This window comes from Bufo bufo, chromosome 4 (assembly GCF_905171765.1).
Source record: "Bufo bufo chromosome 4, aBufBuf1.1, whole genome shotgun sequence".
Taxonomy (NCBI): Eukaryota; Metazoa; Chordata; class Amphibia; order Anura; family Bufonidae; genus Bufo; species Bufo bufo.
The window spans coordinates 235,554,543-235,578,948 of NC_053392.1; the positions used below are offsets into that span (position 1 = coordinate 235,554,543).

A 24,406-nucleotide genomic window follows, 5' to 3' on the forward strand; every position below is an offset into this window, starting at 1 on the left:
ATGAGAAATTATGTTTGTTATATTCTAACTTCAGTAGCACAGTATAGGACAGTAACTTGAAAGAAAAATAAAATAATAATAATTACGGCCCTGATTTATCAAGGCTGGCATGTGCTGCCCAATGAGGCATGTCGTTTATGACGAGGCATAGGCCTCGTCATAAATGACCTGCCTTCTCTGGCTCTCCTTGCGGCAGAATGAAATCTATAGCAGCTCAGACCTGCTGTACATTTCATGAATTTTTTACGCCAATTTCTCGTAACACGCTCACTTCTGCCCTTGCCATGCCCCTTTTCGTAGACTTAGTGAGGGCGGCGTAAAATGCAGTATGTGACTAGAAAAGTCACCCATGCATTGAAAAGTTGTAAATCTGGTGGATTTGTGACTCTTCTAAGTCAAAAATTCCCCCCTAAGTGCCTGACCATATATTGGCATGAGTGGGATGTACAAAATGTCATGAATACTGAGCCTTATAACTAGGAGTCCAATACATTTCCTCTTAGTGGCTTAGACAATATTTTGATGATAGATCCACTTTAGACTCTGTAACTCACTCTCACAATGCAAGTAATGCTGCTCTTTCATATATTATTCATCAAGCCTAAATTAACACAAATCATCCAAAATAATAAGACTCCAACAAACGGTACCGTTGTCTAAGGTGATTCAGGGAAATACATTGGGTCTTATATATCAAAGCTGTCTTAATGGACAAAAGTTGCCGTCTGAGACAGTTTTTATACATAAGACTCATCTGTACAAGATTTTGCCAATGGACTGGTCAGGACACATATCCGAAACAGCTAGTGAGAAGAAAACCAAGTGCTTATACAGATGTAGGATACTACTATACTGTACATCAAGTCTACTAAGATCAGAATATCTGGGCTATGAAATATACAGCAGTAATGAAATGTAAACACTTTTGGGGTGAAGAAGCCTATGCACAAAGCTAATTCCTGATTGGCTGCTAAGAGCTAAAGCACATTTGACTCATTCCAGTAGATCATCCTCATTGATATAATTCAATCATCCACTGTAACAAATGCAAAGCTTCCATTGGTTCTGCTAAATGGTCCTCGTGGGCAAACCATAAGAAATGCTTGAATCCTGATCAAAGGAACGACAACGATTTAATAAGTGCAACAAATCCACGTGAACTGGCGTGGGTATCTAAATAATTCCATGTCTGAAAAACAGTATTGGCAGGGCCTACACAAGCTGGCACAGGGAGCTTCTTTCTTTCAACTACCCAGACATTACAGTTATAGAGCAGATAATTGCTGGGTGTATATCTATTGGGTGTAGTCTTGTAAAGACACAGTGAAGAAATACTGTAAGAAATGAACACAGTAACATTGTATGAGTTCAGTACAAAATAGGGCAAAAGAAAGATATGGCCACCACTTTTACAGTGAAATGAAATGTAGTCTTAGGGATAAATAGCATTGACCTTGTAGGATTTGGTGTAACCGATACATGACATGTGATCAGATCCTTCGACAACATTTTCTGTTGTCACCCTTCGTTATAATGAATTATTCATACTGAAATTTATTATCCATACAGTTGGATGATGCTTCATTTCTGCACAGGGCTTTACAGAGCTGCAATATAAGTTACTGATGGCAACGGAGACATATACTTAGCTTAAAATCTTCATCTCTAACTTACGACTGCTCCCCACCATCTCCCCTATACATATATATACACATAAATACAATGGCGAGTGATGGAAACAGATAAGTTGAAAATATAATATTGGCCCTGCATGGCAACATTAATAGGAAAGGCAAGAAGTTAGTCATTCGCCCTCCTCCTTAATGCGCTGCTGCTTATTTCTGCGAGCATCCATATCAAAATTGAAGTCATTCCAATCGTCACGGGGTGGGAAGGAGATGGTCTGGCGCAGTGTGAACCTCACAGCATCAATTACTCTTTCACTGCGAGATTCGTTGGATCCCACGCTGACGGTAGAAGCACTGCTTGTTGTCCGCAGCAAATGAGGAGGCGATGAGTACTCATGGATTTGCCTATGTTCTACTAGACCTTTCCAGATTGCATGGCGAAACTGCTCTGGAAGCTTGAGGCTAATCAAGTCCTAAATAATAAAGAAATTGAAGGTGAGAGTTTGCACAAAGCATGGGGTCCATGTATCCATTTACCTTCTAAATGTGGTTAAATACTTAAAGGGGTTTTCCGGGACTTACTTAAATGGAAGCAGTGCTGCAGTAACCAGGGACAGTGACTTCATAGTGTATGGATCTCATAGTTCCGGTGCCTGGTTCAGGAGTTTGTGTAACCAGCTTAACGATCGAATATTGATGACCTATCCTAACAATAGGTCACCACTAAGTAAAGGTTGATTTACACGGCCTGATTATTGGGAATGACCGTTCCTATGAGCTCTCATTCCTGATAATCTGTCTGTCTAAAGATGCTGTAGAACACCCAATAAACGAGCGAAACAATCGTTTATGCAGACAGGTAGATTATCGTTTCTGGGCAGCACTCAGAAAACAATGCAGCTGTATGAGGATGAGCGATAGCAGCAGCCATTGCTCCTCCTCATACTGTGGAGGTGATTACTACATGCAGCTCTTCACCCCCTCTAACGAGCAGGCAATTGTCAAGAAGGAACGCCTCCTTCCCAACAATCATCTGCTCTTTGCCCCCGTGTAAATGCAGCTTCAGACCTGGAAAAGCCCTTTAATTACTCTAGTTGGAGACAATAATATATTTTACAGCTTCTCAATCTTCTGACCAGCTAGATCATAGTGCTACTTGGTCAAAGTACATGGTCAAATGTTTTAGAAATATATAGTTTCTTATCTTTCATTTGTCTTTAAACTAGTTTAAAATAAGCAAAATAGGAGTCAAATATGTTACTAAACCAGTGATGCAGAGAAAGACCTGTAAAACATCTGATCACTTTCATCTCAACTGCCTCACCGGCCCCACAGTCTGTATACTATATACTATATAACAACCTGCTCTACTTTCCTTCAACAACCATTAAACTTTGCCTTTTTTTTTTTTTTTAACTTCCAATGGGTTTATTCATTGGCTGTTTACAGATCCACAATTAGAGATTTAGTTTCATTTTGACATAGCAGTTCTGAAAGAATTACTAACACCCTCGGTGTAGTTAAAGCTACAAAAATTTAGTTGGTCACAGTGGATTTTATGTTTTTTATCCAAAGGCACGATGCCAAATAAAAACTAATGGTCAAATAGGCACCAACCAGGAAGAGCTCAATTTATGGGGAATTCACTCTCAATTGCTGTTGCCACTTCTTGCTCCAAAGGTGACCTTAGAACAGGGAGCCATTCAAATTGATCTATGTTGGTTCCTAATGCAACGACTAAAAAACATTCTCAGTCCTGAGTGTGAAAAGCAAGAATAGGAGACGTTTCCATTCTACATGAGATAAAAATAACTTTCTATTACTTGGGGAGTGAACAATGCTTGTTTTAGTTCTCATGGCAGATATGAGAAGTTGGAAATGGGTTGGAAACTCACCTCCATGGAGTAGTGCTCAATCTGATAGATGCTGCTCAAGCCCTGGGTAGTGAAATAGTCCAGACAGGATGAACATCCCAATCTCGCTAAAAAACTACAAGACAAGAAATAGTACTTTGTATAAAAAGCAGGTCCTGATTTAGAACAAAAAGGCATTGATTTTCAAAATTTAGGTTTTCAGAAATACTACATGAGATATCAGACAACATAACGTCTGTTATGTGCTTTCTGAATCTTTTAGCACTTGGAGGCTTTTCACAACTATCTTTTTTAAGAACACGGACATCAAAGCTATTAAGCTAATTAACTAAAAGTGTTTCCATAAAATGGCAGTCTCCACTCCTATTAATGAGAGATGAAGATTTCTGCTCAGGGGAGCGCTCAAACATGCTCTGAAAGTGGTAAAGCATCAAGACCTAGAGGGACCCACTGACAGCCAGAAGAGTCAACTCAGGAGTATAATGGCAAAGGTTGAAGCACCTGACCAAGCAAGCAGCGTAGCTGAAAGTGGCAGAGTTGTCGGGTACTTCTGGGTGAACCTCACTATTTCACAGTTGAAAAGATTTAGCCCAACTTCACAAATTTGATGTGAAGTGCCCAAAACTCAGCCATGTTAGCCAGAGGTATTTCTTAACACAAAGACTAGTAAAGGACTGGGTTGCAGAGGTAAAATTGGTGTCATCTCACCTCACGTCTTTCTTTTACTTGTCCATACGCATGCACAAATTGATTAGGGGCGGGGGTTGAATCCAAGCCCAGGTGACTGTAAGGGGGTGCAAAATACAACCCCTTACTTTCCATATATTTAATATGATTTAGATGTTGATACATAAAAGATGCAGAAGGCACTTACGAGTTATAGAACAAAGTAAATTACAGACATGCCAAACTACTGTATTACAACATAAAGAGAACTAGTCGATATACAGCATGATGCATAGAAATCAATTAAAGTTCCATCAGGATGCAACAAAAATGAAGTTGCAAGAGCTTGAAAGTTCAAATGCTAAGTGGCACCAAATACTTCAAGCTGAGACTTTCCATACTCAAGACAAGAAGAGGAACTGATAAGAAAGGTTGCCAAATGTTGCTCATATTTGATCCAGTAGATCAATTTTGGTTGACACACGATTAGTGCCTAGAAATACATCAAGCTTATCTCATGGATTTCTCCAGAGAGCTGGGTACATGCGGTCTCCTTTATTCGACTAACATATGGCATAGTGGTGGAGGAATAATTTTTGGATGTATATGTACACCCAAAACCAGAAGTCAACGCTCTAAAAATATGATTGGTGGTTTTTGTGCACTTACCTGGAGATGCTACAGTCTGTTGGATATGGAGGAGGAGGGGTGCAGTGTGATGTGGTTGTCATGGATAGGGAAGGAGGCAGTGTTTGTGGTGGGCTTAGTCCGTTAAGATCACCAGCCATTGGCATATGTGCACTTATCATGGGAACTGAAAACAAGAAGAAACAGGATATAATGTAAATCAAAGACCATATATCTTACTGGTGCAATTAATCTCTTTTAGGGGGCATTCAGACAACTGTATGTATTTTGTTTTCCATGGTTGTGTGAATGCACTCTTAGAGGAATGGTTTCCATCATTGTCTGATACAAACAGGACCGTGCTTTTTCTTTTTGTGAAAACAGATAATAAAGGCCCATGCTACCAACACATTGACTGTTTCCCAGAGAAATGAGGGATAGAAGCCACTAGACTAGTTAATAAACTGCACAAAACTTTGGATATTTAGCTATGTAAGAAAGAAAAAACCTAGACATTCTAGTACAGTAGAACTGCTTACTGTAAAAATGTAAAACTGCTCATGAAACATTTTTAGATGCATCATGTCTGTATGTTTAGCAACATATGAAAAATTGTGACAATGTACATTTGATAAAATAATCTAAACTATGCTGCAGGGGAATGGAGCTAGGATGATATTACATAGACCTGATCTCTGTAATATCAGCATCTGTCCTGTGTTTGACCCAATGGTTGTTTTCCCACATGTAATATTTTGTTAGAAGAATAAAAAAGCCAATGTGAAATAGCAAAGCAATGGAGAATAGAATGATAAAGTAATGTAGTTTAAAACTTTTTGGCCTGGGACGGTAAGACTAGTACTGATTATCTACTTACGGTTAGATCCCATACCATCTGTCATGGCATTTGGTGTGAGGGAATTTCTCTGCTGTGGATTCATCAGCTGGCTAACTGAAGGCAGCTTGTTCATATTATTCATCTTGCTGAGGGGGGGAGAGGCAGAGCCAAAAGAAGGTTGTCCTTGTAATGATCTGCAGAGGTACAAAAAAATCCATAGATTATAAATTGACCATTAAATCGCAGTTCTACAGAATTAATGGAGATGAAGTAGATCACTAAAACAGAATATACTGTGCACAGACTAAATTAGGCCAGGACTACACGTCAACTTTGTTCACATAACATCAAGTCTCGTGACCCAGAAATTTCTGCGACTTGCTGCTGCATGACTATTATAAAGTGCAAACAAATTGTAGAACGTTCTCGAGCAATGCACAGTTGCAGGTGACTTACAATGCGGTATATCATGTTGTGTGCAACTTGAGACCATAAATCCAAGAGGTTTGGATTTTTGGTGACAGTCGTGTCATGGTCAGTTTTTTTCACAGGCAATCATCAGGTGCAATGTCACAATGCAAAATTTAAATATTCATGGTGTGCAACCAAAGTCAATGTGTTGTCCTGGCCTGAAAAGCCACCCAGATCAAAAATGGAATGACGTGGTTTCTTTAACTCTCTAATAGTCCATGACACATTTAACAGATTTGGGAAAAAACACAGTTGGAACTTTCCATCATCTCAGATGAAATGTTGTTCACACACAAGGCCACTCACATTTGTAACATAGATGTATGCTGCCTGATTTTTGTGGAAGCCTGGAAAAATCCACAATACCTATTTTTATGTTCCTATGAGGAAGAAGTGATTTTATTTTTCCTGACTCCATCATTCTAGTATCGTTGAACACATCTTCCGGGCAGGTATGTGAAAAGATAGGATCACTCTCACCCTCCAGGTATACGGCATCAAGCCAAGCGGAGGAGGTGGTGAGCATACACCCTGAGGCACTGGCTGCAGGACCTAAAGATTCAGTTACACAACTCAGATTCCAGACTTCGTTCATTGCTGTTTTGATAATGAGGAAAGATATACTGTGCATTGCAGGCTATTGCTGACAATGATAAAAAGGCTGATTACAGAACGGTGTATTTAAACTATGATTTAATCATAAATCATATGATTCAACTTTTATTATTGAGCAAGATGACTGGAAGTGTCTCAATGTCTGGAGCACGTTCATGTGAGTTAAGGGGTTGTTCGGTCTACAGGGTGACAACCCCAAAGGTCATAAGCTGTGCCCAATAAAAAAAACTTAAAAAAAACTCACCTGTTTGAAGTTGCGGTGCCACTGCCTTGTTCCGTATTGGAAGTGGCTTGGTCACTGGACTGAGCCACTTCTGGTCCGGAACATGGCAGAGTTGTGGGAACAGAGAGAGTGCCGACATATATATATTTTTTCATTGGCCACAAGTTAAAACAACTAGGATTGTGGGCTCCTAGACTGGACAAACCCTTAGTTCTAGGCTAGCTAGTTAGCATGTCCATCTAATGATCTTACAAAGTAAAAAAGGGATAATCAACCTACTTCCCTTCCCTACTATAGCTGACTATAGACACTTTGCTAGGACTTAAAATACAACTAACTTATGCTAGTCTGCGTCAGAATAAATTTGCAAGGACGAAATGACATCATTACATTCAAATAACAAGTTGATAGGAAACATATACTCAACCTGGGTTTTGCTTGAGTCAGATGGGATCTATATTTTTTTGCATATTATTAAGCAACACTTAAATAGCATTCTGGAAATGTTCTGTTTTAGAAATGCATATCGAGGTTGACTTCTGGACCCACAGCAGAAGCTGGCTACTCAGAATGGGGGGAGGGGGTGTCACGTGATCTAACGGCAGACCGGAACAAAGCAGATAATTCAGCAATAAAGCTTCCTGTTAGAGAATTATCTGCACTATCTTTTACATCACGCACAAATGGAAGGGGGAAAATGACAATGTGTAAAAACGGAATTCAGCAGTGCTAACTAAGATACCCTACGTGTCAGGATGAAACTGAGGCCATAAGCTAGGTGGATTCACACCACGTCTTTGCCCTATGTTTAACATATGCTTTTCCATCCTGCACACCGCAGCAAAAAAAGAAAACGTATATGCTAGCCTATACATTTATTTTTTTTACAAAGGAACCTTAAGGCGACAGATGCCTCTGTACGCCATCTGTCTAATATATATATATACACACACACTTTTTTGTATCCGTTAAACGGAGGACAAAAACGTGATTTGACCTCAGCCTAACTCATGGGCTATGGGCATGGAGTCATAGTATAGTATCCTTGTTTTGCCCGGTAACTGAACAGCTCTAGTGATGGGGGTTGAGTGCTTTGCAGCTACACTGAGGCATTTGTCTTAATGACCTTAAGACAAATTTGGATTAAGTACAAGAAAGAGAACAGGAACTGGAAGAAAAGACATCCGATGTCCAAGATAAACTAGTATAAATATTTATTGGCAATCTAGAACATGCAGCCACTCGAAACAGCAATTCAAGAGGGTGCCAAGGGGAAACCCAGAGGAATTTGTCCAAACAAAAAAAGATTTGCCAATTTTTATGCAAGATCACATTTTTATTTTTTTAGATTGAATGACAATTGATAAGAAAGCACAGCATGGTCAATGCATACAATCCAGTATTAACCTAGGTATTAACAGTACAGTGGTGATAACAGCATTGTAGATATCTATACTTATTTCAAAGGTGGTAACAATATGCAAGTAAGAAACAATGCAGTAAACAATACTAAGTGACTATGTCTGATGACCACATAGGTTCATTCTGTCAGCATTACTATTCCTATCTTCTAATATCTGCATATTACCCATCATATTAAATACATTGTTTAAAAAAAAAAAAAGTAGAAAGAAAAAAAGCCAGATTTCACTGTATTGCTAATTGTATGACTTTATTCCAAGTATTCTTATATAACTTCATAGTATTTTAGCAGGATGATGGATTGAGCCTAGATACATTATACGGTCATTAAAATTTGCATATGTTTCTAGACGTTCGTGTAATCTATTGCATATTCCTTCCAGATAGTACTACTCTTATTTCACACTGATACAATTCATTTGTGCAGTTCACTCAATGTCTCAAATGCATGACTATTTTAACCCTAAAACTACATGTACACTACAGCCCAAGCCGTGTGTTCTTCAATCATAAGCAATATGAAACACTTGTATCTGTCCAGCAGCATTTGCACATAATCTCACATGCCCAGCATTCACAAACATCAGCAACCCGGAAAAAACTATTTCCCCAGTGTTTGACATCTTTTAAAATGAGTACAATATGATAAAAAAATAAATGTATACATATGAGGCCTGCTCAAATAGACACAAGGAATACAAATATCAATCCAGAAACATCTACCACTGAACAGGACAGGATAGAAGGCACGTAACCTGCCGTGGCAGATCTGTGCTTGAGTCCCTTAATAATAAACTACAAAAAATAAAAATAAAGCCATCCCAACAACTCACACTCGTTTATAGAAATGTGCTCATACAACATCTCTAGGACAAGCCTTGGTGGAACAACTTATTAACGGAGTATGTCCACCATGACTTCTGCTCCTGTTACAGATGTCCAGGTCCTGGGATTCAGATCTCAACATTTTTATTAGGTATCTATACTAATGAATAGCATCTTAGCTCAGTTCCATAAATAACCTGTTACAGTATTCAGGCATTATAGCAAATTACTGACTCCTCATAAGACTGACATACAATGTTAGCCATTTCCATAGTGCCCATAGAAAGATCTGTAAATCTGCCATAAGTGAGATACCTGTCATATGACAGCTCGTTCACCCAACATCTATCTTTTCCAACCCTCTAAACACGTGTGCTTGGCCAAATGTGTATGTGTTCCCAGAGGGGAGTAAGCTGCCAAACAACTCTGGTGGCACCTTATCTTGCCAAAAATTAAAGTGCCTGCATTCAACCGCCCAATCCTTATGTCCTCAGACATCTGCCATCAGGGAAGAGTTAGGAGCCCCCCACCTACGATGGTCAGTCCCACTGTAATGACTGGGCTCGACTGATATACTGTACATCTAATGCGTATGGTCAGCTTAAGTCTGAATCTCCAGCAGATGATATGCATAATGAACTCCATGGGAAATATGCTTCATTATTTAAATTTGTCAATATAATAAGGACACTTAGGGCCCATTGATATGAATAGATTATCAGAAAAATTACTGGGAAAAGACATTTAAATAAATGCTTGGTCCTGATAACGTACCCTTGTAAAGCTTGTTTATCGAGTGATCCATCATTTATGTCTTGCATAAAATCACTGTTTGTCGCTGGAAACCACTGTGTGTAAACAGGGATGTTCTGTTGACAAACAATTAATCTGTATGGGGACAAACAATCGTATTAGAGATCATTCTTCCCCACATAGATTGGATGACTGATGCATATAAATGCAGCTACATAAGTAGGCAAAGATTTGTTCCCAATCATTGCCCTGTGTATCAGCTCATGTAAATGGGCCCTTACTGTATCACTTATCCTCAATCATAAAAACCTTTACATTACTCAAACAGCTTGAAAACTATCTATTGAATGCAGCTAATCATTGATCATCAGTACAATATGTGCAATCCATGCACATAAGTTAAATCTATCAAGTTTATATCAAGTACATTTTATTTGCTTTTTACAACTTATTAAACCTTAAGCAGCCTGATTCTACTGGGAGGTAGCTTTAAATGGGTTGTCCACTATGGACAATTCCTGTCCAAGTGGTTTACTTAAATTCGTTTCCCCCTGTACTTGCCCAGGCAGAGAGCTGCACCTAAAAGCGGGTCTCCTAATGTATCTAGCTGTGACATGTGCACATACAGTATGTGCAGCTTTCCCTGTTCATAATGGCTAATCTCTGGGGTCTCCAGCGCCTAGACCACAAATAAGGCCATACTCGCAAACCACAGCTAAGGTGAGGTTCATATCTATAGCAGAGGTTCTGTTATGGGCTTCCGTTGCAGATTCCAACATAAATGCAGAACAATATGCTGTGGCATGCTGTGCAATTTTGTCTAGCAGATTGAGGGACACCATAACAGAATAGTCAGTGTGGTCCATCAGGCGCCGTTGGTGTTCATAAGATGAAAGATCAAGCACTTCTGTTTTTTTTTTCTTTCTGTTCCTAGACTGGCACAGAAGGTGGAAAATATGTTGTAGATGGGAATCTAGCCTAAAACATACGGGGGTCATTTATCAAACAGAAAAAAACACCTACATTAGGCATATTTCTGTCACAGATTGTGGCAACTTCTCTCCACTCAGGTCTAAAAAAAAAAGTGGGTGGTGGCGTGGGCGGGGAAGAGGACAGCCGGCATTTACCATTTTCTACGCCTGTTTTAGGTGTAGAAAATGGTCTAAATATAAGACAGCAAGGAAGCCGTCTTACATTTAGACGTGGCGGAGGATCCACTGAAGTTATGGAGAGGCCGGCGCCTCATCATAACTCAGGCAGATCCGCTGCCAGCGCAAGGGGTTATTAAGACCGGTGGTCTTAATAAATGTGCCCCACAGTTTTTGAAACTTTAGGGTACGGCCACACAGGGGTCCTTTCTACAGTGGCATTTTGCTGCAGTTCTGCAGTGGATATTCCACCCTGGATTTATTTGCAGATTTCACCCTATGCATTGCAAAGGATGAAATCCATGGTGGCTATCCGCAGTGAAAATTGACAGTGGGGCAATCTCATCCACTTTGCTGCTACTGTAAAACACTGCAGACTTGCCGCATGCAAAACCATGGCAGGAGATCTGCAGTGTACCCGATCCATGTGGACGTACTCTAATAAAATAAATAGTTCTAGGAAAAAAAATGTATCCTATTTGTAACATAAAGTCAATAAAACAAACAATGCTGCACAAATACTGGGGCCTGCCTTAAAAATTGTGGTTTTAACCACACAGTGTGAATAGGACTTCATAACATTCCCTTTAGACCTGTGTAACATCTGCAGTTCCTGTACCACAACAGTAAAAACAGAGGAAAGACAGCCTGTAAATACTCTCGAGTGCTTTATGTACAAAGCAAACGAAACATAGCTTACTGATGGGCAAACCTTCAGGGAAACCTCACCTGAACAGTCATAGATATGGATATGATTGATGATTTCACATCGTAAAGCCCTCACTCTGTTATATGAAATTTATGTCTACTGTTAAGGTTCAAATAGCCTAGGGCTAATGGATTCCTGTTTCTGGTCATTTAAAACATAACATTTATTTCCTTTTGGTCTACTGTAGCTCTGTGACCAGACAGTATACTCATTAAAGAGAGGGTGTGCACGGTTGTGAGTGCCATTGACATTCATAGTAGACCAAAGTGAATTCATGTATGCTAACAAAATATTCCCAAACCATCTGGAGAAAGTGATCAAACTGTTAGGCTAGTGCTACACAGTGGCTAAAGATCAAAGTATTGGGATGCTACATTCCAAAATAATGAAAATGAATATGGTCAGCCTGCCACCCGCAAGTTGCCAAGAATCAAGTCACCGTGTAGACCTAGCCTTAGTTACAAAGTACGTTCATTAAGGTTAAGCTGTAGAATGGTGTCATTTTCATTAGATAGCAGTCATCATATGTATTCCATCAGGTAAAGACAGGCTGAATGAACTGGCAGGTATTCATTTTCCTGTCTAACAGCAGTATTGTCCTACAGCAAGGCAGCGGGAGGAATCGTCTAGATTTCATGGAAACATTGCAAGTTGGGGGAATGCTGAGTGTTTTGGGAAGGGATCTTTGTCTTTGAGAGGTTCTCCCAGAGGTTCCATGAGTTCATTCCGGAAACAGGCAGATAGGAGACTGTAAAGAAGAAACCAGAGAAGAAAAGAAGAAAAGATGAAGGAGTTGGAAAGTGCAGTGACACCAGTATGACCAAAGTGTGACACGCTCAAGGGTGGGAGACATTTGGAAGAAAATTGTGCTACCACTGGTGATATCCATCGTGCAGAGCCTATGAAAAACCCCTTCGACGAAGAAGTGAATTAAGGACAGCAAAGTGGAATAGGCTCCTCTTAATAGTGTGTACCTGCTGGCCAGGTGTTAGAAATGTCTTAGTCTGTCCTTCTTTCTGTTAGAATTGGCACACAGCGAACAAATATTCATACAATATTGCCTTTCTGGGAAAATGGACGTGAGAGAGCAAGTGTACCACAAAGATTGAAAAACAAAGGCTTACAATGTTGGGATTACAACACGTGCCAGCTCTGTAATTTCCTGAAATTCAAGCCAATAGCATGAGTGCGGGACAAGCTGCATGCTTAAGGTGGAATGAAACATAATGCTTCCTCCTACTATTCCATCTTGATATGGCTCCAGTAACAAAACCACCTTAATGACTCAAGTTTAAATTATAAGTCAGTCAAGCACAAAATCGCCTTTCTGACAAGGGAAGATTTGGACACTGTAATTTCATTATTCTTGTGCTATCTGTGTTTTCTAATTGGTTTAGTCATCTTCCTGTTGACAGAGATGTGTTGTATTACATCCACCGCTGCTATGTTCTGACCTCTACTATGGGAGGTTCATAGACACAAGCCAGAGTTCTTCTTTACGTACTTACTCTCGCTTTTAGAAACGGTCAGTACTTTGCATAAGGCATTTGTTTCTATCAGGACACCTATATATCTCAGCCGTACTGCTGAGAAGCAATGTATACGGCATATAGAAAACAGGTGTGCATAAAAAACCACAGCAACCTGCAAAACCTGAGATAAAGGAACAAAGCGTCAACACCTTTACGGCACAATGAGCGGTGGGGGAGCTGTAATTTTAGCAGTCACACTGTGATCACAGAGGTGCGAGAGGGTTAGCGAGGAAAAACAAAAAACACACATTAAAAGAAATGTGGCATGCAAAATGGGAGACTTGAAAGAAGAGCAGAGAAAGGAAAATCCACTACAGTGACAATCTTGAAAGGACTGTCAACATTTCTCCAGACCATATGTCTTACAATGATGAGTACACTTGATGCACCTCCTCCAATGAAATAACAAGTCTGCTTTAATCTTAAGGAAGGTAGGACCTAAATCTGCACATTCAATGCTTCGCGCAAATTCAATGGTTAGTGGTAGACACTACAATGCTGTTTATTTTACTACTGCCCAAGAAAAGTGCATGCGCGATAATGAATAAAGACACAGGGGGGGGCGATATTTTAGGACAGGATTTTTTTTGTACCAGAATATTTGGCCTGTGATATTTTTGTTTAGGCCTCATGCACACGACCATGTGTGTTTTGCAGTCGGCAAAACGCAGATACTGGCCGTGTGCATGCGGCCATTTCTTCCCTTCTATAGAAATGCCCTATCCTTTTCTGTAAAACGGTACAGGACATGGTCTATCTTTTTTGCGGGACTGTGGCATGACTGTGGCAATCCCCATTAAAATGAATCTGATCTGCAAAAAAATGTGCAACAAAAATACGGTTATGAGCACGAGGCCTTAGTGTAAAATTCATGACCGGTATTTATGTTGATTTATAAATGTATTTTGTGTATTTGTGTATTTTTTTCGGCTGTAAGACACCGTGCACTACAGGATGGCTATTTGTGACACAATAGGCCACATTTAAAGCCACTTTTTAGACCACATTGGGCCTGGTATAGTTTTGGACCACAAGCTACAGCTGTATAAGACTGTGACAAAAGGAGGCAAAAGTAGGACTAGACAAAAACTTAGTGGATAAGTTGACCGGCGCGTCTAGCATGTCCCAATCTTCATATATCTTGCACAACAAAATTGCACCCTAAATTCTCTAACAAATACAGTAAGATTGTAGACGCACATATATTTATAGATCTCCCCCAATATATCTGATAATTTCTATAGCAGGAAATACATACTACTACCAGTGTTTGTCTATGGAGGTTACATGAACTTGTCTACAATGGGTGAGGCTTAAAGAACAGAACTGAATAATCAGGAGGGATGTCCATACACTGTCGCACATACAGTGTCTGCTGCCATCCGTATGCCCCTTTCCTCACCAACGTACCTAATGAAAAAGTGCTTGTGGAGGTTGAAATCTTTAGGTCTACAGTGTGGTAAAACTGAGTGATAATTATAAAAATACACTGCTCAAAAAAATAAAGGGAACACAAAAATAACACATCCTAGATCTGAATTAATTAAATATTCTTCTGAAATACTTTGTTCTTTACATAGTTGAATGTGCTGACAACAAAATCACACAAAAATAAAAAAAATGGAAATCAAATTTTTCAACCCATGGAGGTCTGGATTTGGAGTCACACTCAAAATTAAAGTGGAAAAACACAGTACAGGCTGATCCAACTTTGATGTAATGTCCTTAAAACAAGTCAAAATGAGGCTCAGTAGTGTGTGTGGCCTCCACGTGCCTGTATGACCTCCCTACAACGCCTGTGCATGCTCCTGATGAGGTGGCGGATGGTCTCCTGAGGGATCTCCTCCCAGACCTGGACTAAAGCATCTGCCAACTCCTGGACAGTCTGTGGTGCAATGTGACGTTGGTGGATAGAGCGAGACATGATGTCCCAGATGTGCTCAATTGGATTCAGGTCTGGGGAACGGGCGGGCCAGTCCATAGCATCAATGCCTTCGTCTTGCAGGAACTGCTGACACACTCCAGCCACATGAGGTCTAGCATTGTCTTGCATTAGGAGGAACCCAGGGCCAACCGCACCAGCATATGGTCTCACAAGGGGTCTGAGGATCTCATCTCGGTACCTAATGGCAGTCAGGCTACCTCTGGCGAGCACATGGAGGGCTGTGCGGCCCTCCAAAGAAATGCCACCCCACACCATTACTGACCCAATGCCAAATCGGTCATGCTGGAGGATGTTGCAGGCAGCAGAACGTTCTCCACGGCGTCTCCAGACTCTGTCACGTCTGTCACATGTGCTCAGTGTGAACCTGCTTTCATCTGTGAAGAGCACAGGGCGCCAGTGGCGAATTTGCCAATCTTGGTGTTCTCTGGCAAATGCCAAACGTCCTGCACGGTGTTGGGCTGTAAGCACAACCCCCCACCTGTGGACGTCGGGCCCTCATATCACCTTCATGGAGTCTGTTTCTGACTGTTTGAGCAGACACATGCACATTTGTGGCCTGCTGGAGGTCATTTTGCAGGGCTCTGGCAGTGCTCCTCCTGGTACTCCTTGCACAAAGGCGGAGGTAGCGGTCCTGCTGCTGGGTTGTTGCCCTCCTACGGCCTCCTCCACGTCTCCTGATGTACTGGCCTGTCTCCTGGTAGCGCCTTCATGCTCTGGACACTACGCTGACAGACACAGCAAACCTTCTTGCCACACACTTGTGTGGGTTGTAGACTCCGTCTCATGCTACCACTAGAGTGAAAGCACCACCAGCATTCAAAAGTGACCAAAACATCAGCCAAGAAGAATAGGAACTGAGAAGTGGTCTGTGGTCACCACCTGCAGAACCACTCCTTTATTGGGGGTGTCTTGCTAATTGCCTATATTTTCCACCTATTGTCTATCCCATTTGCACAACAGCATGTGAAATTGATTGTCACTCAGTGTTGCTTCCTAAGTGGACAGTTTGATTTCACAGAAGTGTGATTGACTTGGAGTTACATTGTGTTGTTTAAGTGTTCCCTTTATTTTTTTGAGCAGTGTATATCACTATATATTACAACCGAAAGCATCATTATAAAAACCTTTTTCACCTTTATCATCTTCACACAGTTGCTCCTCCTAAAACTCTGTCCAAACTTAACTCAAAGGGGCCGCACTTTTGGACAGTTTACTACCAATTTAGAGAGCTACTCAAGCCTTTCTGGCACAGGACATGTAGCAGCCTCTCCAGTGATCTTATTTAACTGCAACTACATTGCCAGAAACACTTAAAGGGACTGGCCAGTTTATATGACTGGCTGCACATGTGCTGGGGACAACACAAGCATCCAGTGTCGGACTGGGGTGCCTAGGGCCCACCAGTAAAATGTATTTTGGGGGCCCACCGTAAGGATACATTCAAACATTACCTGCTCACACACAAGCAAGATGCTACCAGATGAGTGAATATGGGGGTCCCTGCAGCAACTTTGAGAAGGTAGGTCCTGGGGAAAAGAGGACACTGGTAGCTTTCCTCTATACCTAGAAGTCATATCAGCTCTGATCGGGTCTATAATAAACTGGGGAGTTTCTTTAATAATCTATCAAGTTTTTTATATGACTATAGGCTGGTTGAGGGGCTGTACATTGAATATATGTACGTAGTGCAGTAAGTCTACTGTGTTATGTGCCACTTGTGCAGGGAGACTAGGGGCCCACCTTGCTCAGGGTCCCACCGGGGACTCCCCTGTGGGCCACTCCTAGCCTGTATGCATCCTGCTAGTAGTAAGCATTATTAAACTATCGGCACTGATGTCCGATAGTGTAATACAACGAAACTATGCAGGTCCCCTCACCTGCTTCCGGGCGAACATGGCCGGTGATGGAGGGTTCTGTCCATCAGCAGCCTCCATAACCTTACTCTGGGGACAGACAATGGAACTAGCGCATGCGCAGTTAGCTCCCAGTGTAAGTGAATGGAGGCTGCTGATGTTTAGATGCCTCTATCAAAGGCTATATTTAGGGCAAAGCTCCCCGAAGCAGGTGAGCGGACCTGCATGTAAATATGAACTAGTCTTATTAAACTACTGGACAACAGTGCCAAAAGTTTAATAATGCTTATTACTAGCTGCATGCATTTTTCCTTCCCAGCACGTGTGCAGGTAGAAATATACACTGGCCAATCCCTTTAGTAACCTTGGCATTTGCACTTTTCCTCCTCCTCTCTGCTACTTTTCCAATGTACCACGTCTTATCTGTCTATAATCAGTTTTCCTACTGACCAATCAGTCGGTAGAGCATCAAATGTCAAGAATATTTCACTTCTGCTGTAATACCTACATCTTGATACTTTATAATTACTACATACACAGAATATACATAATACAATGATAGGCTGTCCTATTCCTGCATCCTGTAGTACACCGCAGACCGAGCCAGAACTTCCATGGATCACCTATATTTGCATATCATGGTGAATTAAACTCTAACACAGGTTAATAGATGGTATTGAAGCTGTACCGTTCATTTAGGTAATTTTCGTCTCTGACATCTTGTTCTATTGGAGAATACTTTAGATTGTGTTCCATGTAGTTGGGGCTGCTCTGCATTCTTTTTTGCCATTGATGTCTGGAGAAGATGTCACTCCTCCCTGTATTTCGGGAGCCAGGCATGTTGCTTTGTAGGCTTCTGTCCCTAAGCAATTTAATGTCACGTATTAAGAGTTTTAAAGCCAAGTTGATGAAAAGTAATGCTATCCCAGGAAGCGCAGATATTTTATTATATGGCATTATACGACTATACCCTGAGATGGACAATCCTCCCTAGATACTTGTAAAACTAAGACAAAAGGAAACAATCTGCCATTTGCATTTATGTGAGCACGTCTGGATAAAGCATTATAACTGCAGCTAGAAATTACGTTACTAATTAGTACAGGGGAAATAATAAAAAAAAAATGCAAAGTAGTGATCTATAGTAATAATAAAACATGCAAAAATCGTTCCCACACCAAACAATGCACACAAACACAATTTTTTCTTTTATTTTCCTTTTATCTTCTGAATATACTTACTGTTTCTGCAGTAAATGCTGCTGCTGCTGTCTGTAGGTCTCAATGGTATGTTGTGGAATGTACTGCATGAGCTCCAGAGACTCTTTAATCTTTAATAACGTTTCATATATCTCCCGGCCTTTTACCTACAATTACAAGGTTACAATGAAAACTAAAATTATTATGCTAATAACTTACTCTATATGCAAAATGTAATTCTCATTCACTGGTCCAGCTTCCGGCAAACAGTTGGTTTTGTCAGAGGAAACCATGTCTGGCCAGACATCTCCGCTATAGAAGACATTTATTACTCTTCATTCAGGCTCATAGATTGGGAAGCTGACCTTCTAATTAAACAATACTTAAAGGGGTCATCCTGGAAATAATACTGATGACCTATCCTCTGGACTGCCAGGACAACCATCGATCAGCTATCAGAAGAGGCCAGCGCTCCATAAACCATGTGAAATCACCGTACATTGGTCACATGGCCTAGATGCAGCTCAGCCCTATTGAAGTGAATGGGGATGAGCTGCAATACCAAGCCCAGCCGCTGTCTTATGTACGCCATGGCAGCTCCCTGGAACAGCTGATTGGTGGGGGTACCAGGACTAGGACCTCTGCCAATGTGATGATGATGATGACCTATCCAGAGGACATCTGTCAGCAGATTTGTACCTATGAAACTGGGTGACCTGTTGTATAAGAACTTGGCAGCTGAAGAAATCTGTGTTGGTCCCATTTTAATGAGAGAAATTATGTTTGAATATAGGCAGATGAGCCTCTAGGAGCAACGGGGACATTGCTGTTACTCCTCGAGGCTCTGCTCTCTCTGCATTTTGAAAACGTCATCATGCCTGGCCCTGTCATGCAAAGTGGAGCGGATGCAACAGTTGCAGAGATAGCAGAGCCTCTAGGTGTAATTGTAACACCACCATTGCTCCTATATTAAAACATCGCAGAAATGCAGGCACATATGAACATGGGACCAACACAGATGCCTTCAGCTGCCAGGTACCCATGTAACAGGTCAGCCAGTGTCATAGGTATATATCTGCTGACAGATGTCCATTCAATTACGCCGTATAATTTGGATGCAAGATCTAAGGTAGATGTACGGTAAAAAATGCATTTGTGCCATGGTTTTTACAGGTAAAACATGGTTAATATGTGAGTTTCGCCCGCAAAAACACATGCAGTTTTTTCCAATTTGGTTTTGATGCGGTTTTAACTGCACCCCACCCACTACGTGCCGTCTATTGATGGGTTCCTTCTTGCTTTACTTAGTATGGGACTTCAGTTACTGCTATTTTAATATACATATAAATACAGATCTACAAAAAAGGTAAGCATACTACTAAAGGCAGACTGGAATAATGTGTGTGACTCACAGGTAGGTATAACACCTCATCATCTGGTAACCGCCGTTTTTTCACAGACGTCATCTGAATACCATGTGTGGTCTGTCGGAAAGCTGTTGGAAAAAAATCATCAACAGAGATAAACATTGAAGGCATTTATGCATCAAGTTGTGTCTTCTGAATCTACAGTATATGACACTAACTGGTAGACTACATTATGGGCATTGAAGACTTTCACTAACTAGTCTTCTTGAACAACCAGTGTGCCCCTGTTGAAATGGAACCCTGGGCTGTACTAGTTACCCTGACATCAGACAGCCATACTGAAGCTGAAGTCTAACAGGTGCAACCCTAGACCTCCCAGGAACAACATAAGACCTTGAAGCAGAACAACACTAAGTTCAGTTTAGAAGAACCTCAGGAGGTCTAGGAATTGTGGGCATAAATCGGACAATAAATTGAGGTTGTATTACAGAACTTAAGACCTTAGTGTGAATTAAATTCAGCTGAAAAGAACCTTAGGACGTCTAGGAATTGTGGGCATGATTCGGACATTAAAATTGAGGTTGTATTACAGCTGTCTTAAACAGGCTCACAACCACCAGCTGCAATGAATGAACTTACATTGCTTCATACCTTCTCCATTTTTAGTGCTGTCTGAACCTTGCTGTTTCCGGATACTGTCCTCATCTGCTTTTCTGTCTCTGCCTGGACAGGCACAAATCCGAGCCTCGAAACACCTGCGTCCAAGTACTTGACCACTGAGCAAAGTCAAAGACAAAAATATTAAACCTTGTAAGGAGGACGCTTTATGTGATGAAGTGATATGTCATCATGACGTATATCACAACAACTAAAACATGAAAGCTTGGTGACAGATGTTCAGATACTCACTCTCTAGTTTCCAGGGTTACAATAATCAGAATTGGCCGACGATTCATTCCCCCAACACAGCTGCTGTTGCACATGAAATTATATAATATCGTTGTGAATTCTGTGCCAACCTAAAATATATCATAAAAATGAAATCAATTATGAGAAGCTCCTGTCTGTTTAGAGTGCATTCTATTGAAATGCAAAAGCTATGCCAAATGCCACCACTTCTTACCTGTGGAGGCTCATATGGCACCAGAACACTCTGTCTCCCAGTAATTGGATCTTCCACATACTGTGCATGGCTGTGTCCCTCCACTCTTATGAGGTGACTGGCAGGTGCCATTTGACCTACAAATCAAAGAATGCACAAAAGCGTTGTCATTCTATAACTTTACTGAATGTCTTAGCTCAAGTAGTGCCCTAAAGGTGTTTCCAGGACTAGAAAAAAGGGCTATCGGTTGTGTCTGGTATTGCACCCCAGTTACATTGAAGTGAATGTGGCTGGAGCAGTAGTGATCAGCCCCCCGCTCCATACACTTCTGTGTACATCACTCCCAGAGAAGCGAAGGTAGCTATGGACCAACATCTGCACTTCCACACAGTTCATAGAGGGCAATCGGGGACTGTGGAATCCATATGATCAAACCCCTCGCAACCTAACCTGGGGCTAGGTGATAAAATACTTTCAGTGGGATAATCCCTTTGGCTATAAACTACAGTATGGAATTTTTTTTTGCTATCATACCCTCATTAAACTCTCGACTGAGCTCATGGTTCGGGCAACGTTTTACAACTTCTGTGACGTGTTCGGCCTTCTTGTAGACTGGCATTGCCCTTATAACGGCTCCTTGTGGCGGTGGAGTCATCACTTTGATCTGAATTGGACAAGTCTTGGCAATTTGGCAGTAGAGCTTCTTCAGATCTGTAGAATACTGAAAGACAACAACATTGAGAATTACTGCTAAATTCAAGCATTCAGCATTCTTCAAGAAAACACATTTCAAAGGGTACAAGAAGGTGTGAGTTAGGGTGGGTTCACATCACGTTTTTCCCATCCTTTTAACGTATACAAAAACGTATACGTTAACCAGATGCCTCAGACTGATGCCATACAGTGGCATCCATTAACCGTAGAGTTCCATTGTAAAAAAAAAATATATATATATACTTTTTTTTTACCATTGTGAAAAATTTATACATTTTTCAACTGGACTGTGCAGGATACAAGGACATGGTATGCTGTGTTTTTATACCTTTTTTTTTTTGTAACGTATATGTCAAACGGTGGCATAAAACATGATGTGGACCCACCCTTATCTGTACCAAGTACTTCTGCCACTGTGCCCACTATAGGTGTGGCAGCACTTAATCCCTAAACCTGCCTTGTTATGTACATCAGACATTCAGATTGTAATTCACCATATCCATGAGATCATAAAATTATCAGCAAGAAGATTAACACCATTTTCAACTACATAAGCCGGCAAAACAAACAGATGAGCAATGGGAAACCGTATTGTCATGTAACCAGGTGTTGGTAGGGCGCAGCACTAACAGGATTACACTGGCGGCTTAACTAAAGAATATTTACTAGTTCATTTTTGATACAGAAGTAACAGCATAAAAGACGGTGTACTACCGTATAGGCTGTTACACCTTCCAAGCAAAGGTACTGGAATAAGGGTGCCGCAGCAGCACGAACCCATCAGAGCTAAGGAATGCCGGATTCTATATAAAACATATCTCTTTTGGAAGTGAAGCAAAGTTGGATAGGAGTTTTTGTTTTGCACAACACTAGAACCATAGTATTCCTGGTGTCCGTTAGCCCTTATTCCATATCTCTCAGACTTTGCTGGTAGACACTGCGCATTTGTCTCATGCCCTCAGGCAGAGGATTAAAACATAATTGCTTTAAGTAGCCTGCGGATATACCAACCACTGCCAGGAGAGAAAGACATTTTAAAATCCACATTGCAAAACACATTCTTTTTACTTTCTTCTTGGAAACTCGAGAAAAGAACTGCATTAGGAGTAAACACCAAATTAAATTAAATTAAAAAAAACATGCTAATACACAAGGCATGACTGTGGAAACCATTTCACCATGTTTACTGAAGTGTGCTGGCTAACCTAGAGCAGGAATGCCCAACCTGCGGCCCTCCAAAACTACAACTCCCAGCATGCCCGGACAGCCTACAGCAGGGCATGGTGGGAGTTGTAGTTTTTCAACAGCTGGAGGGCTGCATGTCGGACATCCCTGACCTAGAGGTCCTAAAGACATTGAAGGTCATTTATCAACGACTGGCCTTTTACGGTGGTCTTTAGTATTCCTCCTAACACTGGAGGATGTGCTTAGTTTCTGACAATGTGCGCGTGCAGCGTCATGAATTGAGCACATCCTCTGCCACCCGTGTGCCTGGAATGACAGCTACTCCACATGGTAGCTGAAGGAAATTTGAATCATCATTTAAGCCAGTAAATTGGCATAAATGATGGTGAATGTGCAAGGGCCCACACTACTCCCCTGTTTCATAAACGGGTGTAGAAACAACACTTGCACCTACATTTGTGACATTTTTATGCCAGTTTCTGGTATACAGGAACAAAGTGAATGTCCCCCATTGTCTAGTTAAGAAACCTCTTTTTCATATACCCAATAAAGGAATTCTAAGTTAATAGAGGGGGGGATGTCTCCGTTTTAGGTTCCTTATCTTATCATTATTCCTTAACCCACTGACTCAAATGGGAACTGTGAAATGCTTCATCTTTCCTGTCGCTGTTCTGCAGGGACATTGAACACTAAAGCTGGCCATTAGATGTATGTTCCCCGAACCTGCCCATAATGTGTAAGGCAGGGGGTCATCTCATGTGTTTGGCCGGTTTTACTTCTGGGTTTCTCTACAGATTAAAACTGACCAAGAAGGCTTGGAAACTACGAGAGAAGACAGAATACACAGACTGCAGCTGGGGAGGAGGAAGATCTGTCAGCTATATCTATGAATGCGGCAGGGAAGGTTAAAGGGGTTGTCCAAGATTAGAAAAACCTGGCTGCTTTCTTCCAAAAACAGCACCCCTGTCCACAGCTTGTGTGCGGTGCTGAAGCTCTTCAATGGAGCCAAGCTGTAATACCAGGTGCGACCCATGGACAGGGGTGGTGCTGCTTTTGGAAGAAAATAGCCATGTTTTTCTAATCCTGGAAAACCCTTAAATTAAAGGGGCTGTCCGCTTTCTGGTTACTGTTGACCAATGTGTTTTTGAGATGATTTGATGACAATTACTAATATAACCTTGGTTGACATTCGGCACCATTTTCTATATTTCATAAGATATGCCCCAATGTTTGCCAAGACTTTTGTGCTGTCCACACAGAGGTCCTGTCCATAACATGGCTGCTGATGGAGGGTCATGTGACCAGACAAATCACCTCCATGTGATGTCTCCTCCATTCACATACACTGCACCTACCATCTGCACTTGGTTCTGTTGGGAGTTTAGTGCAGGTGCAGTGTTTGAATGGAGGAGACATCACATGGAGATGATTTTCCTGGTCACATGACCTTCCATCAGCGCCATCTTAAGGACAGGACCTCTATGAGGACATCAGAAAAGATTTTGTAAATAAGGGGGATACCTTATGAAATATAGAAAATGGTGCAGAATTTCAATAAAGGCTATATTAGTAAGTGTCATGTAATCATTTCAAGAGCACATTGGTCAGCAATAACCAGAAAGTGGACCACCCCTTTAAGGAAAAGGCAGATTAACCGCTTGCATATACATTTTATCACAATCACGAAGCCACAGAAATGAATACCGGTTT

The 24,406-nt window shown here is 41.2% G+C and overlaps 1 protein-coding gene across 8 annotated transcripts in view; it reads right to left on the reverse strand.

Annotated features, from left to right (window-relative positions):
• Window positions 1-252: 252 nt before the first annotated feature.
• TP63 (tumor protein p63) overlaps window positions 253-24,406 on the reverse strand; it is a 211,290-nt gene continuing 187,136 nt past the window's right edge. For 2 of the 8 annotated variants that reach the window (XM_040428380.1, XM_040428372.1), the window contains 12 exons: window positions 21,332-21,518; window positions 20,819-20,934; window positions 20,605-20,714; window positions 20,335-20,471; window positions 19,741-19,823; window positions 18,371-18,495; window positions 17,818-17,991; window positions 9,964-10,077; window positions 5,673-5,827; window positions 4,838-4,982; window positions 3,524-3,617; window positions 253-2,101 (listed from right to left, as the gene is read on the reverse strand). In XM_040428380.1, the coding sequence (XP_040284314.1) occupies window positions 1,805-2,101; window positions 3,524-3,617; window positions 4,838-4,982; window positions 5,673-5,827; window positions 9,964-10,077; window positions 17,818-17,991; window positions 18,371-18,495; window positions 19,741-19,823; window positions 20,335-20,471; window positions 20,605-20,714; window positions 20,819-20,934; window positions 21,332-21,518 (1,737 nt within the window). In that variant the 3' untranslated portion in view covers window positions 253-1,804. Of the gene's footprint in view, window positions 2,102-3,523; window positions 3,618-4,210; window positions 4,287-4,837; window positions 4,983-5,672; window positions 5,828-9,963; window positions 10,078-17,817; window positions 17,992-18,370; window positions 18,496-19,740; window positions 19,824-20,334; window positions 20,472-20,604; window positions 20,715-20,818; window positions 20,935-21,331; window positions 21,519-24,406 lie in introns of all 8 variants that reach the window. The other 6 variants (XM_040428377.1, XM_040428373.1, XM_040428375.1 and 3 more) reach the window with 6 other exon arrangements.